The sequence below is a fragment of the Mus musculus genome, chromosome 10 (genome assembly GCF_000001635.26).
Source record: "Mus musculus strain C57BL/6J chromosome 10, GRCm38.p6 C57BL/6J".
Taxonomy (NCBI): Eukaryota; Metazoa; Chordata; class Mammalia; order Rodentia; family Muridae; genus Mus; species Mus musculus.
Window position 1 is genome coordinate 57,706,501 of NC_000076.6, and position 17,115 is coordinate 57,723,615.

Genomic DNA, 17,115 nt, shown 5'->3' on the forward strand with positions numbered 1-17,115 from the left:
ATCAGAGGAATTTGGGTGAGATGTTAGTTATTTCTGATGAATACAGCAATAAGTTGTTCTGTTCTTAACCTTATTTATTCCACCTAAGAAATTTGGGAAATAATATGTTCAAATTTAGTAAGCACTTCAGATTTACCTGTGAGTGTGTCATTTGTTTATGTATTTACTTACTTATCTTTCTATTTCCAAGTGGGGTTTCTATGTATAGCTCTGCCTGTCCTAAAACTCTCTTTGTAGACCAGGCTGCCTCAAGTTCAGAGATCTACCTACTTCTGCCTCCTGAGTGCTGGGATTAAAGGTGTATCCCACCACCACCTGGCTAAAAAGATTTATTTTTTTATTTTATGTGTATTGGTGTTTTGTCTGATATATTTCTCATTTGATGGTGTCAGATCCTCTGGAACTGGAGTTAACAGACAGTTGTAAGCTTCCATGTAGGTACTGGGAATTGAACCCAGGTCCTATGAAAGAGCAGCCTTTTAACTGCTGAGATATATCTTGGGCCCCCTTAAAAATATTTAAAGCCATGGTAATTTGCCAGTAGGTACATTTCAGCAGACATCATTGTAAATTATTAACTTATATTGGAGAGACACAAAAGTAGATCAGAGCTCTTTTACTTTTGGCCTATAATTCTTTCAGTTCAGTTTTGGATCTTCAGCTAGGTTAACTCATACAGGTTTCTTTCAGATTTTTTTGCTATTTTCCTCTCTCTGAATTTTGGTTTTTAGTCTTTTTCTTCTTCAATTTGTGTGTGTGTGTGTGTGTGTGTGTGTGTGTGTGTGTGTGTGTGTGTGTAGTGATTGTAAGCACAGGATACATTTGGTAGGGGTGGTACGGGGAGGATCCCCTTCACCTTTATCATATTTATATGTATCTTCCAGAAATCAATATCTTCAAACTTACAGGTCTGCCTCATGGTAATAGTTGACTTATATGTTTAAAGACATGAGGTTTGGATTCATGTCTACAATAGGTGCCACAAGGTTGCAGGGTGTGACCTGCAGGATGTTTTCCTCCAACCCTGTGGATTAGGGCTTCTGTGGACTCAACAGAAGCACAGTCAATAATGAGGTGCAGGGAAAAAAATGCTTGATCTGCAACTCAAACTTGATTAAGACCACCCTCCAGAACAGTCTCACTTTCTAAACCCTCCTACTTTCTCTTTTACCAAGTTTTAGTAGAAAAATAACTCTCTGGGAAGATTTTGGATTTCTATCCAGGTAATATTTTATACTTCTACTTCTGTATCTATATAATTGTCTATTGAATAGACTTTTGGTGCAATTATGGGGAAAATGTTCAGGAACTTGTCGGTCTACATTCTAAGTGGCTGCCTCTTTCTCCTAGGAGTCCTAATTCATCACCCTGGGATAGGCGTCCACATCCAGCAAAGCTATTTCTCTATGGCTTGCATGTGCTCCTGGGTTTGTAATTGCAAAATTAGACTTTTGGTGTGCTTTTAGGCAAGAGTGCTTGAGCCCAGGGCATGTTGGCAATGGGTTTTGCATCCCAAGATTGGTTGAGTGCCAAATGCTCCTTCCTCTTCCTATCCCCTTTTTGTTTTCATCAGCACCTGGGCCACTGGCCACCATGGATAAGCACGCTGATGCCCCTGGGGGTCAAAAGAAAACAAAGGAGACCAGCATGGGAGGCGGCAGCAGCCCAGAAGCCCAGCAAGGTCACTACCCTGCATGAACAACAACTGGAATGCCTTAATTCTCTGCAGGACGGTGCTTTCCTTCCTTTCCACAGACCTTACAAAGAGGGTTGTCCCTTGGCCAGTCCCTGTATGTACAACTACAAACAATATCTGTATTGTAACCTTAATTAACCCATGACAGTGACCAGAATAGACACAGCAAACTCTAGCCTGCTTAGTAAGGAGGGGCTGAAATTCTGCTTGGTCAAGGAATACCCTTAGAAGAAGCCACCTCAGGGGACCACCTGTGAAAGAAACTCAACCTGCTATCATGTGACATCAGGGTCTGGTTCACAATATTCATCTTGGAGGCAAAGGCTTCATAATGTGGAAAGAGACAGTACTGGACTGGTTGACAGAGACAACATACTGTCATACAGTCCCCCGCTCAGAGTCTCTAGCAATAAGAGGTTCTGTTTCAGCTTTTGCCATATCTCAGAACCAATTAACCAATAGCAGTAAATTTATTCTGACAAGATATCCTTTAGCTGTGACTGTTGGGAAGGCCACATAGTTCCTGACACCAGTAATTTACATCCCTTCCTAACCACCCTATTGGTGAGGCAGAGAATCCCTCTCTGGAGACCTGGCACTGGCTAAACATACCTAACACTGGACAGATGAGATCCACAAAAGATTGGGGTCATACATGTTCATAGCACAAGACAAGAACACTGCAGACCATGCAAAGACTTGGAGAAGGTAAATGACCAAGATCTGTGAACAGCAATGAGAATATGCTGTCCATGTGTTCCCAAGGTGGATAGGATTTGCCTTGTGCTAACTAGAAACTAAGGTCTGCTACCTTAGAATAAGAAACAACAGTGACTGCTCCCTGCACTATGAATGATCTAACTAGGGTTTTACTGTGGCAGATGAGTAGAGAGAAACATGCCATTAAGTAATTCAAGGTCCTTAGCAATTTATCAGAGGTTGGGGCAACATACCTTAATTTTAATGCTATAAGCCACATGGAGGAATGAATCCTATACAATGTCATAAATTATCCCCAAATGTGCAGAAAGAAAAAAAAATCTAATCTGAAAATGATTGGTATTTTGAGTTAAAGACTCTCAAGACTATAAAGGGAAAATGAAGACCTGAGATTTAAAATAAGACTGTTAAAGAATGATGGCATTTACATATTTGAACATCTGTATATGTGAAGATCTGTGACCAAACGAAAAGGAAACTTTGCTATTACTTGGATGTGAAAGAATTGAAATTTAAAGCCAGAACTAACTTTTCTAGAAATTTTGGGTTACTTCATGACCAAATAAGCCAACCCCCAAATACAACAACCACGAAAACCCAGTACATTTTAATGGTAGGACCAAATATTTCTAAAACTCTCTTTTAAGTGATAGCTATGTTGGCAAATAAGTATGATAATTTTTATAAGCCCAGAAGAATTAAAGATTGCAAAGATCAAGGTGAGTGCTAAATGAGGCCCCCCTCTCTCTTTTTCTCTCCTCAACTCTTAAATAGACTTGTCTATTCTAGTCTCATTTTAAGTCTAAGGACCAGGATGAATGACTGTTGTTCCGATACAAGTCTGAGTTTAATGGCAGAGGGAAACTGAGGCTGTAAGTCAAAGGCAGGTAGAGAACCCAGTTCTCCCTTACTCCATTTTTACTGAGAAGGATAATAAGTTTTACACAGGCCACTATGTTAGACACTGGTCTCATTTAAAAGCCCTCTCCTAACCACATCCAGGCATATGTTTAGCTACAATCAGAGCATCCTATGACCTAGTCAAGCAGATATGTGAAATTAATCATTCAATTGTCAAATTCTTATGTGCCAATGTGGAGTGGAGTGAGATTATGTGAGGTGCTTGCTTATTCAACTTAGAAGAGTCATTCTTGTTAAAATGAGGGTAAAAATAGACCTTGATGGAGGGTGTTTAAGACAGGGTTTCTCTGTGTAACAAGTCCTGGCTGTCCAGGACAAGCTTTATAGGCCAGCTTGGCCTCAAATTCCCAAAGAACAGCCTGCTGAGTCCTGGAACTACAGGCGTCTACCACCATGCCCTGAAATAGTTTTAGTGTTCAAGGATCAGTAGTCCCCATGAATTTTTAAAGTTTATGCTATGATGGAAAAGATGAGCAATTTAAAGGGATACCACATATAGTAAAGTATTTTGTGAAAAATACAATGATTTTATGGACATAAATGATCTGCTCATAAATAGATAAACATATTATGCCTTTAGATTATAATGCCAAAATATGTGGTCTTATTTTATGTAGCTGAGCTATGTGTGTGTGTTTACAAAAACTACCACAAGCTTTGAATTTTTTTTGTTTGTTTGTAAGCATTTGTGGCCATGGCTATGCGGAGAGAGGGAGGAAGGAACAGGGAGAAGGAGGGTGAGAGGCAAGAGTAAGAGCAAGAGGGTAAGAAAGGAAACAAGAGAGGAGCTTTGAATTTTTGCATAAGGTATATACATTGTAGTTCATACAACTTGTCTCATTCATTCATTCATTCATTCACATCCAGAGTGCTGCTCCCTCTCCTGGTCACCCCAAAATCCCTCCTCCATTCCCCCTCACCTTCTCCTCTAATAGGGTAGAGGTCCTCCTGGATATCTTTGTATCCTGGCACATCAAGTCTCTGACAGGCTAGGAGCATCCTTTCCCACTGAGGCCAGATAAGCTAGCCTAGTTAAGGGAGCATATTTCACAGACAGGCAAAGGCTTTAGAGATACCCCCTACTCCATTTGTTGGGGGAGCCACATGAAGATGAAGCTGCACATCTGCTATATGTGAAGGGAGCCTAGGTCCGGCCTGTGTATGCTCTTTGGCTGGTGATTCAGTCTCTGAGAGCTCCAAAAAGTCTAGGTTTGTTGACTCTGTTGGTTTTCCTATGGAGTTTCTATCCCCTTCAGGGACCTCAGTTCTTCTCCAACTCTTCCATAGGACTCTCTGAGCTCCATCCAATGTTTGGCTGTGGATCTATGCATCTGTTTTAGTCAGCTGCTGGGTGGAGCCTCTTAGAGGACAGTCATGCTAGACTCCTGTCTGCAAGCACAACAGATGGTGTCTCAAGTTGGGTTAGTCATTGGTTGGCCATTCTCTCAGTCTTTGCTCTATCCCCTTCCCTGCATTTTTTTGTAGACAGAGTAAATTTTGGGTGTAAAGTTGGTGTTCCTATTGCTCCAATGGTGTTTCTGCCGGACTACAGGAGGTGGCCTTTTCAGGTTTCATATCCACTGCTGTTTTTATTTCACATCTATTGCTGTGTAGTACAGCTTGAGGTCAGGGATAGTGATACCTCCTGAAGTTCTTTTAGTCTTCAGAATTGTTTTAGCTATCCTGTTTTTTTGTTTGTTTGTTTTTTGTTTGGTTTGGTTTGGTTTTTCTTTTCCCTACGAAGTTGAGAATTGCTCTTTCAAGTTCTGTAACGAATTATATTGGAATTTTGATGGGGATTGCATTGAATCTGTAAATTGCTTTCGGTAAGATGGCCATTTTTACTGTGTTAATCCTACTGATCCATGAGCATAGCAAGGCTTGCCATCTTCTGATATCTTCCTTCATTTCTTTCTTCAGTGATTTGGAGTTCTTGTCATAAAGGAGTTACACCAAGGTATTTTAGAGTATTTGTGACTACTGTAAAGGATGTTATTTCCCTAATTTCTTTCTTGGCCTGTTTTTCCTTTGTATAAAGTAGGGCTACTGATTTTTTTTTTTAGTTAATTTTATATCCAGCCACTATGCTGAAAGTGTTCTTTAGCTGTAGGAGTTCTCTGGTAGACTGTTGGGGTTGCTTATATATACTATCATATATCATATCATATATCATATCATATGAAAATAGTGATACTTTGACTTCTTCCTTTCCAGTTTGTATCCCCTTGATCTCCTTTAGTTGTATTATTGAATATTGGATATTCAATATTTAAGTAATAGTATATTGAATAGATAGGAAGAGAGTGGGCAGCCTTGTCAACACACAAAATTTACAGAACAAAAACAAAATATTTAAAGCAGCAGGAGAAAAAGGCCAGGTAACATTTAATGTAATGAAAATATTTATAGTGCAGAGTCTACTAGATGAAAACTATACTTGATACTATCTGTAGCATACTTATTAATTTTTTACATGAAGTATTTATTGTTTACATTCTATTTTTTGATAAGTCATCTGGCCTGATAGTTTAAGGTCTTTATCTTTGTCCTAATTTTAATATGAAGCTATCCTTGGTAAATGCTATGTGTTATGGTAGGTTTACTTAGAAAACTTTTTTTTTTCTAATAGCCTTCAAATGTCTTTCCTTGACACTGGTCTGCATTTCCAGGTAACAGTTCTCGTGATCATCTTTCCTATGTAATAGGGGGATTTTCAGGGTTCTCTAGTGCCCACAGAAAAAGTTCTATTCATGCATTTTAATGACATTCATTTCTTTGTAGTAGGAGTTCCAGTAAGGAGTATGCCCCAACTCAGTAACAGTCTCTATTAGCTAGGCTTTTCCTTCTTTAGTGGGGACTTACCTTTTACACATGGGTGTTGTTACTGTGCTTTTAGTCCTTTTGTCACTATTTCCCCAGAATCTGACCCTGAGCACAACACTCTACAGATGCTCAGTAAGACAAGGGTGAAAGGAGACAGCTGCCCTTTGTAACTGTTCCAGGAGGTGCAACTGAAGAATCCGTGAGGAAGGATGAATCATGGTCTTTCTAGGCTGAAGCTCACTCATCAAGGCTCCTCAGTTCCCTTTTCTTTAAAATTGTCTTGGTAATAACAACCCTACAACACAGGATCGAATAAGAGAACTTTCACCGAAGAGCTTAAAAACTGCATGTTCAACATGATTTTGTCAGTTGTCCCTATCATAAAAGTTTATATGGATCGATGTAAGGACAATTACAAAGAGGCCATGAATGTGAGAGAGTGCGAGAGGGTGTATGTGAGAGGTTGGAGGTAGGAAGAGAAGGGCTGGAGGATGTAATTATATTGTAATTTCAAAAGCTAAAAAAAATATATCACTTTAAGAGATCATCATTACAGAAAATTTGTAAAACAATGATCCTGGGAGAAAAGACAAGAAGTCACAGCAACTGTACCCACACGAGAGAGACCCCTGTCCTTGTTTCAATCTGGATCTCTTACTAGGGTCACAGCAACTGTACCCACACGAGAGAGACCCCTGTCCTTGTTTCAGTCTAGGTCTCTTACTAGGTTGTCTCCTTACACATTTAAAATCAATAGACTTGTACAAGTTTCAAAATCATTTTTCACTTACTTATAAAAGCATATTTTGGATATAATTTTTCATGAACACATAGTATTTATATAATAAAAATATAGTGACATTTTTATTTTGCAAAAGATTTTGTGCAGTCCAATGAATCCTTTTAAATTTATTTTCATCTACTTAGCTTGATTATAGGTTACTGTACACATAATTTGAGAAAAATACTTTAAAGACACAATTTTTCTTGTCATTTGCTATTTGTTTGAGTTTTTATTATTGTTGTTTTGTTTTGGCTTTACTATATGACCTAAAACAGCCCTCTAAATACTTCAAATTTTGCTACTGTGATTTTGATTATTGTTTTCAGTTGGTCAAACATTAAAATGCATTCTTCACTTATAATGAAAAAAACAAACCAGAGATCAAAAAGATGTAATAATTTTTTTTCTTTTCTCTGCAGCCAGAGAAAAGATGACAATTATATTCATTTACAGGGGGAGTAAGATACATTTGGAGAAATTTTTCGTTAAATGGATAACATAAGATTCATTACTAAAAAGTAACATACATATTAAATATATAAATGTATGTAGTATAATATACATATAAATATACATATTTATATATGATTATATTTATACATATGAATATATACATGTATATATGCATGTGTATATAATATATATAATATGTACTTTATGTATTATACACAATATATAAGTAAGTTGATATATAGGCATGGCATTTCAGTATATTATATATATATAAATTATATAAATATATGTAATATATAATATACACATACAAATATAATATCTATTATATATTATATGTATTATAATATATTATAGATACATATATGTGAATGTATTCATTCAATATATATTGTGTATGTTTTAAAGTACCACATGGAAAACCATTTCGAATGAGGACTCCAATGTACACTTTGAGCATTGACATTAGTTCTTAAGAACTCCAGTACCTACTAGTGACCCACATTAAGTCATACCTCCCTCCGATGTTGTCCTTAGTCCACATACAGAAATTGAAAGTCCAACTATCTAAAAGGGAACATCCCCCAAACTGACTCATGATTATTTTTATAGTCTTTTGACTTTCAGCAAAACTTTGAAGTTCTCTGCTGACTAAATTCCTACTATTAATATCAAAATATGTTAATATAACTCATTTTACTCTCTTGGATGTAAGCAGCCAATGTCTTTAACTGTTTCTGGTTAGTAACTACACAGATGAGATGTATTATCAAGGCTATGATAGAACATTGTCATGAACACCGATGTTCTGTTAAGCCAACTGTAACTACGTCTCTAAGGACAGCCTATGACATGGGTTATGCTATTGACTTTAGGTCAGTCATTTTGTCCAGTTTAGTGGTAATGAATCATTTTCAGAGAAGGCTTGTGTCAGAGCATAGAGATACTGATTGCCTGGCTGAGGATAAAAGTTGATGCTGTAAGAGTTTTATATTATTTATGACTCTGCAAATGATAACTAATGTTTGTTACACACACACACACACACACACACACACACACACACACACACACTCATGGCCCTGTATTTTCCTAGTTTAGGGCTTTCATGCAGAACTATTTGAATGTGGTAGTGTAACAAAATCCACTTTGTGGTTGAAATCTTACTTACAGTCTTGATTTTTATCTTGTTCTTTAGAAATGTGAAAGTAAACTTTACTGTTGGCTATTATTTATCATAGTTGATATAGGTACCAGCTTGTAATTCACATTTGTTTGGTGAATTTAGTAAGCAGCTTTTCCCCCTAGATTTTACACGAATCAGAGGAGCACAAAAACATTTTTAGTGTGACCATGATGGTTATATTAACTTCTCCTTCTCTCCTCTCTACTGATGTCATCAACTGTCATTTGACATTAAAGCTATGTCATTAGCAGAGAAATCAATCCACCTGAAGTGCATGAAAGTCAGTTCTAAGAATTCTAAAATTGTATTATTTCCCCCACAAGTGCAAAATGTGAGGTTTGAATGTCTTTGTTCCTGTTTTGAAATAAGAAGTGGTGTGTGTGTGTGTGTGTGTGTTAGAGAGAGAGAGAGAGAGGGAGAGAGAGAGAGAGAGAGAAGAAGAAGAAGAAGAAGAAGAAGAAGAAGAAGAAGAAGAAGAAGAAGAAGAAGAAGAAGAAGAAGAAGAAGAAGAAGAAGAAGAAGCAGCAATTAGAAAAAGAAAAGGTCTGGTATTGGAATGAACCTTGTCCTCCCCTGCTCACCTGGTGGAGATGAGCTGTTCATCATGTGGTTCCTGAGTTACTAGTCAAAACTGGGAAATTCCTGTTATCTCCATGTTTTGAATTTTTTCTTTTTCAAATTTCTTTCTGTCTTCTTACTTTGGTGAGAACGTCTCCTTCTAATCCTTGCTATGATTTTTTTCAATTTAGATCTCTTAGAAAAGTGAGAAGAGGATTGCTAAAATGATGGAAATTGTAAAACAGGAGGGTGCCATGGTGTGGTTTATAGCTAGAAGGAATGGCACTCACCTAAACGGGAAGTAAAAAGTGTCTGTCTGTGTTCTAGGTGTTACCTAGCACATATAGCACACAGGGCACATAAATACAATACATGCAAGCACACACACACACACACACACACACACACACACACACACACCAACAAATCAAGTGTATAGTTTCAATCTCTCCAGCACTGGGGAGTAAGTAGGGAAAGATCATGTGTTTAAAGGAAAGCATGCTTAGTTTTTTTTTTGTTTGTTTGTTTGTTTGTTTTAGGAGAACATTTAATGCATTAGAAATTTTTTTCTACTTATCAGTGGCTACTCTCTTCTTCTAAGGAATGGAGCAGGAGGAAGCATTATCTCAATGAAAGAAAGATGCTTCCCAAGTCCAGACTTGGAAGAGTTTGACAAGTTGGCTTTATATTGACTTAAGTTTGGATTCAACTGTTCCTTTGGGAAACTGCAATGTTATGAGGAGGCCGCATAACAGATTGGCCTCTAGAATTATTTATGGAGGGGATTCCCTATCCCTGCCCCGCCATACACATAGCTAAGCATCCTGTGCCATGTACTGAAGTATTTATCATACTTTATTCCACTTCATAAGTACTCCTGTTTAGAAACAGAATTACAGTACTGGAAGGGTATTCAGACTTATGTATGACTTCATCTGGAAGATTATTCGAGAATAAAATTGTTTGGATTTGGATACTAAATGCTTAATTTCTTAAAATTTTTCTGTGCTACAACAACTTTAATATACATATGAATATTTGTTGAAAATTTGTTACTGCAAGCAAAAATCTGAACATTAAAAATGCTAGTGAGATGGCTCAGTGGGTAAGAGCAATGACTGTTCTTCCAAAGGTCCTGAATTCAAATCCCAGGAACCACATGGTGGCTCACAACCACCCATAATGAGATCTGATACCCTCTTATGGTAATCTGAAGACAGCTACAGTGTACTTTATTATAATAATAAATAAATTTTTAAAAATGTAAATAAAAATTTCATTTATTTTTGTCTTATACTTGACAATGATAACTTGGTCAAGGAAGAAATAAAGAAAGACTTTTTAGAGTAATGAAAATGAAGCCACAACATAGCCAAACTTATGGGACACAATGAAGGCAGTCCTAAGAGGAAAACTCATAGCTCTGAGTGCCTCCAAGAAGAAACTGGAGAGAACATACACTTAGCAGCCTGACAGCACACCTGAAAGCTCTAGAACAAAAAAGAAGCAAATATACCCAAGAGGAGTAGTCGGCAGGAAAGAATCAAACTCAGGTCTGAAATCAACCAAGTAGAAACAAAAAGAACTATACAAAAAATCAACCAAACCAGGAGCTGGTTCTTTGAGAAAATGAACTAGTTAGATAAACCCTTAGCCAGACTAACCAAAAGGCACAGAGACAGTATCCTAATTAGCAAAATCAGAAATGAAAAGGGAGATATAACAGAAACCGAGGGAATCTAAAAAAACATCAGATCCTACTATAAAAGCTTATACTCAATAAAACTGTAAAATCTGGGTGAAATGGACAATTTCCTAGACAGATACCAGGTACCAAAGTTAAATCAGGATCAGATAAATGATCTAAATAGTCCTATATCCCCTAAAGAAATAGAAACAGTCATTAAGAGTCTCCCAACCAAAAAAGGCACAGGACCAGATGGATTTATTGTAGAGTTCTATCATACCTTTAAAGATGTAATACCAATATTCCTCAAACTATTCCAGAAAATAGAAACAGAAGGTACTCCACCCAATTCATTCTATGAAGACACAATTAAGCTGATACCATACTAAGACCCAACAAAGAAAGAGAACTTCAGACCAATTTCCCTTATGAACATTGATGCAAAAATACTCAATAAAATTCTTGCAAACCAAATCCAAGAACACACTAAAATGATCATCCATCACGATCAAGTAAGCTTCATGCCAGGGATGCAGGGATGGTTAAATATATGGAAACCCATCAAGATAATTCACTATATAAACAAACTCAAAGGAAAAAAAAACCATATGATCGTCTAATTAGATGCAGAAAACCTTTTGACAAAATCCAACATCCCTTAATGATAAAAGTCCTAGAAAGATTAGGAATTCAAGGCCCATACCTAAACATAGTAAATGCAATATACAGCAAACCAGTAGCCAACATCAAACTAAATGGAGAGAAACTTGAAGCAATTCCACTAAAATCAGGGACTAGACATGGTTTCCCACTCTCTCCCTACCTATTCAATATTCAGTTTGAGGGAAGTACTCGAAATCCTAGCCAGAGCAATTAGACAACAAAAGAAGTTCAAAGGAATACAATATAGAAAGGAAGAAGTTGGAATATCACTATTTGCAGATGATTTAATCTTATACTTAAGTGACCCCAAAAATTGCACCAGAGAACTCCTAAACCTCATAATTTCTTCAAGGTAGCTGGATATAAAATTAATTTAAAATCAGTGGCCTTCCTCTACTCAAAGGATAAGCAGGCTGAGAAAGAAATTAGGGAAACAACACCCTTCACAATAGTCACAAATATTATAAAATACTTTGGTGTGATTCTAAGTAAGCAAGTGAAAGATCTGTAGGATAAGAACTTCAAGTCTCTGAAGAAAGAAATCGAAGAAGATCTCAGAGGATGGAAAGATCTCCCACGCTCATGAATTGGCAGGATTAATATGGTAAAAATGGCTATTTTGCCAAAAGCAATCTACAGATTCAATGCAATCCCAATCAAAATTCCAACTCCATTCATCATAGAGTTAGAGCAATCTGCAAATTCATCTAGAGTAACAAAACATCTATGATAGCGAAAACTATTCTCAATAACAACACCATTACATACACTAGCAAGATTTTGCTGAAAGGACCCTGATATAGCTGTCTCTTGTGAGGCTATGCCGGGGCCTAGCAAACACAGAAGTAGATGCTCACAGTCAGCTATTGCATGGATCACAGGACCCCCAATGGAGGAGCTAGAGAAAGTACCCAAGGAGCTAAAGGGGTCTGCAACCCTATAGGTGGGACAACAATATGAACTAACCAGTACCCCCCACCCCCCAGAGCTCGTGTTTCTAGCTGCATATGTATCAGAAGATGGCCTATTCGGCCATCATTGGAAAGAGAGGCCCATCAGTCTTGCAAACTTTATATGCCTCAGTACAGGGGAATGCCAGGTCCAAGAAGTGGGAGTGGGGGATGGGTTGGGGGAGGGTATGGGGGGACTTTTTGGATAGCATTGGAAATGTAAATGAAGAAAATAAAAATAAAATAAATATGAAACTGAAAAAAAAAAGAACCTCTGGTGGAATCACCATTCCTGACCTCAGCAGCACTACAGAGCAATTGTGATAAAAACTGCATGGTATTGATACAGTGACAGGCAGGTAGATCAATGGAATAGAATTGAAGACCCAGAAATGAACCCACACACCTATGGTCACTTGAACTTTGACAAATGAGCTAAAACCATCCAGTGGAAAAAAGACAGCATTTTCAACAAATGGTGCTGGCACAACTGGTGGTTATCATGTAGAAGAATGCGAATTGACCCATTCTTCTCTCCTTGTACAAAGTTCAAGTCCAAGTGGATCAAGGAACTCCACATAAAACCAGATACACTGAAACTAATAGAAAAGAAAGTGGGGAAGAGCCTTGAGGACATGGACACGGGGAAATTTCCTCAACAGAACACCAATAGTTTATGCTCTAAGATCAAGAATTGACAAATGAGACCTCATAAAATTGCAAAGTTTCTGTAAGGCAAAGGACACTGTCAATAAGGCCAAAAGGCAAGCAACAGATGGGGAAAAGTTCTTTACCAATCCTAAATCTGATAGGGGACTAATACCCAATATATACAAGTAGCTCAAAGAAGTTTATAGAGTCCAGAAAACCAAATAACCCTATTAAAAATGGGGTACAGAGCTAAACAAAGAATTCTCAAGTGAGGAATACCAAATGGCTGAGAAGCACCTAAAAATGTTCAATATCCTTAATCATCAGGGAAATGCAAATCAAACAACCCTGAGATTCTACCTCACACCAGTCAGAATGGCTAAGATCAAAAACTCAGGTGACAGCAGATGCTGGAAGGGTAGTAGAGAAAGATGAGCACTCCTCCATTGTTGGTATGATTGCAATCTGGTACAACCACTTTGGAAATCAATTTGGGGGTTCCTCAGAAAACTGGATATAGTACTTGCTACCTGAGGACCCAACAATACCACTCAACAACACCAGAAGATGCTCCAACATGTAATAAGGACACATGCTCTGCTGTGTTCATATCAGCTTTATTTATAATATCCAGAAGCTGGAAAGAACCCAGATATCCCTCAACAAATTAATGGATACAGATAATGTGGTACATTACACAACGGAGTACTACTCAGCTGTTAAAAACAATGAACTCATGAAATTCCTAGGCAAATGGATGGAACTAAAAAATTATTCTGAGTGAGGTAACCCAATCACAAAAGTACACATATGATATGCACTCACTGATAAGTGGATATTAGCCCAGAAGCTCAGAATTTCCAATATACAATTCACAGACCACATGAAGCTCAAGAAGAAGAAAGACCAAAGTGTGAATACTTTGGTCCTTAGAAGGGGGAGCAAAATACCCATGGGAGGAGATACAGAGATAAAGTGTGGAACAGAGACTGAAGGAAAGGCCATCCAGAGACTGTGCCATCTGGAGTTCCCTCCCTTATAAAGTCACAAACTCAGACACTATTGTGGGGGCCAACAAGTGCTTGCTGACAGTTGTCTGATATAGCTCTCTCCTGAGAGGCTCTACCAGTGCCTGGCAAATACAGAGGTGGATGCTCTCAGACAACCATTGGACTGAGCACAGTTTCCCCAATGGAGGAGCTAGAGAAAGGACCCAAGGAGCTGAAAGGGTTTGCAGCCTGATAGGAGGAACAACAATATAAACCAACCAGTAACCCCAGAGCTCCCAGGGAATAAACCACCAAGCAAAGAGTACACATGGAGGGACTCATGGCTTCAGATGCATATGTTGCAGAGGATGGTCTAGTTGATCATCAATGGGAGGAGACCCCTTGGTCTTATGAAGGCTCTATGCCTCAGTGTAGGGGCATGCCAGGACCAGGAAGTGGGAGTGGGTGGGTGGTTGAGCAGGGTTATTGGGGAGTGGATAGGGGGTTTTCAGAGGGGGAAGCCAGGAAAGGAGATAACATTTGAAATGTAAATAAAGAAAATATCTAAGAAAAAATGGGAAAGAAAGGTGGCTGAAGGGAGCAGACTGTGTCTCATGTCAGTAGATGTTGCTTCCTCTTTGTGGCTTGTGGGATGTTGCAGGGCTTGCATGTGTTTACATGGATAAATAGCTGATCTGTTGTTACCCAAAGAAGCAACTGTCTTGCATCTTTTACCATGTTTAGAGGAGGTCTGTGCATTCAATGCAGAAAACTACAAAATAAGTGTCTCTACCAACAGAGAACTGGAGAAAACTAACATAAAGTATAAAGATATTGAGAGCTAGAGAGAGAAAACCTTGCCTCCCTTCTCCTCTCCTCTCCCTTCCCCTCCCCCTCCTTTTCCATGGGAGTGTTCATTGCTGAAGCCTCACACATGCTAAGCCTTCATTCTATCACCAAGTTAAGTCCTTAGCCCCTAAGTATCAGCTGAGACCACTATCTTTCCTTTTCTCTTTGCTTTTGGCCAAGAAAAACACTCACTTCCCAAAACATACTTTTTAGAATTCCTTTTTGCTGCTGTTATTCTAGGTATTTGTTTCCCCAGACAGTCTGACTCATACTGCTCTTCTAAGCACTAAGTTAGCGGGTAAAAAATTTATTTGACATGTTGTGCACTGAATAAGTAGTGGTTTCAAGCTGGGCGTGGTGGTGCACGCCTTTAATTCCAGTACTTGGGAGGCAGAGGCAGGCGGATTTCTGAGTTCGAGGCCAGCCTGATCTACAAAGTGAGTCAAAGTGAGTTCCAGGACAGACAGAACTACAGAGAAACCCTGTCTCGAAAAATCAAAAAAAAAAAAATAGTGGTTTCACTGTGGGAAGTGACAGAGAGGGATCAAGAGATGAGAAAAGAAGGAAACTATCCAGCTGTTTATATTCTTAGCTTCAAGTAAAGACATCTACAGAAAGGCTGGTGTGGGAAACAGCATGCATTGTATAGTATATAGGTAGAGAAGCTGTAAGATCTGTTTGTAGCTACACTTTCAACAAAGAAACACACCATTTTCTAGCATTCTCCTAAGTCTACTGGGATTTTTGTACTATGTATGTATTATACACTGTTATGTGTATATGTGCATACATTATGTATGTATGTATATATGTATGTATAAATCTAGTACTCTGTTTAGCTTGAACATCTTACTTCATTTGTGCTTATACTTTACCCTCCATATTTTGGAGACTGCAAAGCAGCTGGAGCGCATGCATATATGACTGTATTATGGCCTTTTGTTAAAAGCTATATTTTCAAGTAAGATCAAGTATGTTCAGGGCAATACAAATGGCATTACCTCATTGGGAATGCGTGGCTTCAGTAGAATCTTCTAAAGTTCAAATGGTTCCAGCTCTTATAAGCAGCACAGTTGATAAAGCAGAACTCAGATAGAATCCTCTGTTAATTCTGAAAATGATGACGAGGTGGCTTTGCTGGTGAGTCAGCTACCTTGGTTAGCAAACAGTCATGTAATTAATTTTTTAAGCTTGCAAAATTTAAAATGCCTTGAAGCTTATCTCAGTCTGGTTTCCCTGGGTTGTATTACTTCCTCATCTTCCTATGAACTACGTTTTTAAAAATCTCACAAAGCATTAAAAGAGAGCAGTTGTCTTTCTATGTTTACCACTCCTTACAAAATATAAAAAGGCACTACTGCCCAGAAAAAGAGAAATAAAATGGCTATTTAGGGAAGGGAGAAACATTCGCTTCGTGATTTGCTCTTTATATGCTCAAAATAGTAATGCTACTAGGACCTTTCTGTGCTAGAACTGTCTGCTGACTCAGTTTGTCTAGCTTCAATCTTTCTATATTATTAAAGAAATATATGTTCAGTTTTTAAACATTAAAATGTATCAAAGGAACTGAAAGCTGGTTGATATGGTCCATGTTCTGTCTGCAGATCCCAAATAGGCCTTTTTTTCCTTTGCATAAAATCGAAGTGACTCATTATTTATTTTCTTTTTGTTTCTACAATACAAATATCACTTTTACACTTCAGAAACAGATTATGGACATGCTTCTGTCGGTAGAGCTGACACTTTCTCCTTAACCTAGCAGTATAAAATTAATAGGATGATGCACACAGTTTATTCACATTTTCACGATGGACTTCTCAATTATGTCCAATGCTGCAGGGAGCCTGTTGCCAGAGAATGCAAAGCCCAATGCTAAAGCAGAACCAAGGGCCCTGCAACCTCTCTGTAAGCCAACAAATGTTGGATCAGAAAGACAGAGAGCTTTTCACCAAAGAACCCCCCATCTTCCCACCATTCTGAGGGCTGAGATGACGAGCTCTCTGGTCTGTCAGTAGTGGGTATCTTGGTCAGCATGAGCCCCAGGATCTGAGATGAGCTGGATGCAAAAAACTGAGAAACAATTCGCATTCTTCTACATGATAACAACCAGTTGTGCCAGCACCAATTGTTGAAAATGAGCATCCACTTCTGTGTTTGCTAGGCCCCAGCATAGTCTCACAAGAGA

The 17,115-nt window shown here is 38.2% G+C and overlaps 1 protein-coding gene across 10 annotated transcripts in view; it reads left to right on the top strand.

The window, feature by feature from the left end:
• The window catches only part of Pkib (protein kinase inhibitor beta, cAMP dependent, testis specific), a 109,132-nt gene that overhangs the window by 74,520 nt on the left and 17,497 nt on the right, over positions 1–17,115 (top strand). For 3 of the 10 annotated variants that reach the window (NM_008863.4, XM_006512602.3, XM_017313847.2), the window contains exon 4: positions 1,574–1,681. The exons of 6 other annotated variants lie outside the window; for them this stretch is intronic. In NM_008863.4, the coding sequence (NP_032889.3) occupies positions 1,594–1,681 (88 nt within the window). In that variant the 5' untranslated portion in view covers positions 1,574–1,593. One more of the 10 variants, XM_006512605.4, reaches the window with a different exon arrangement.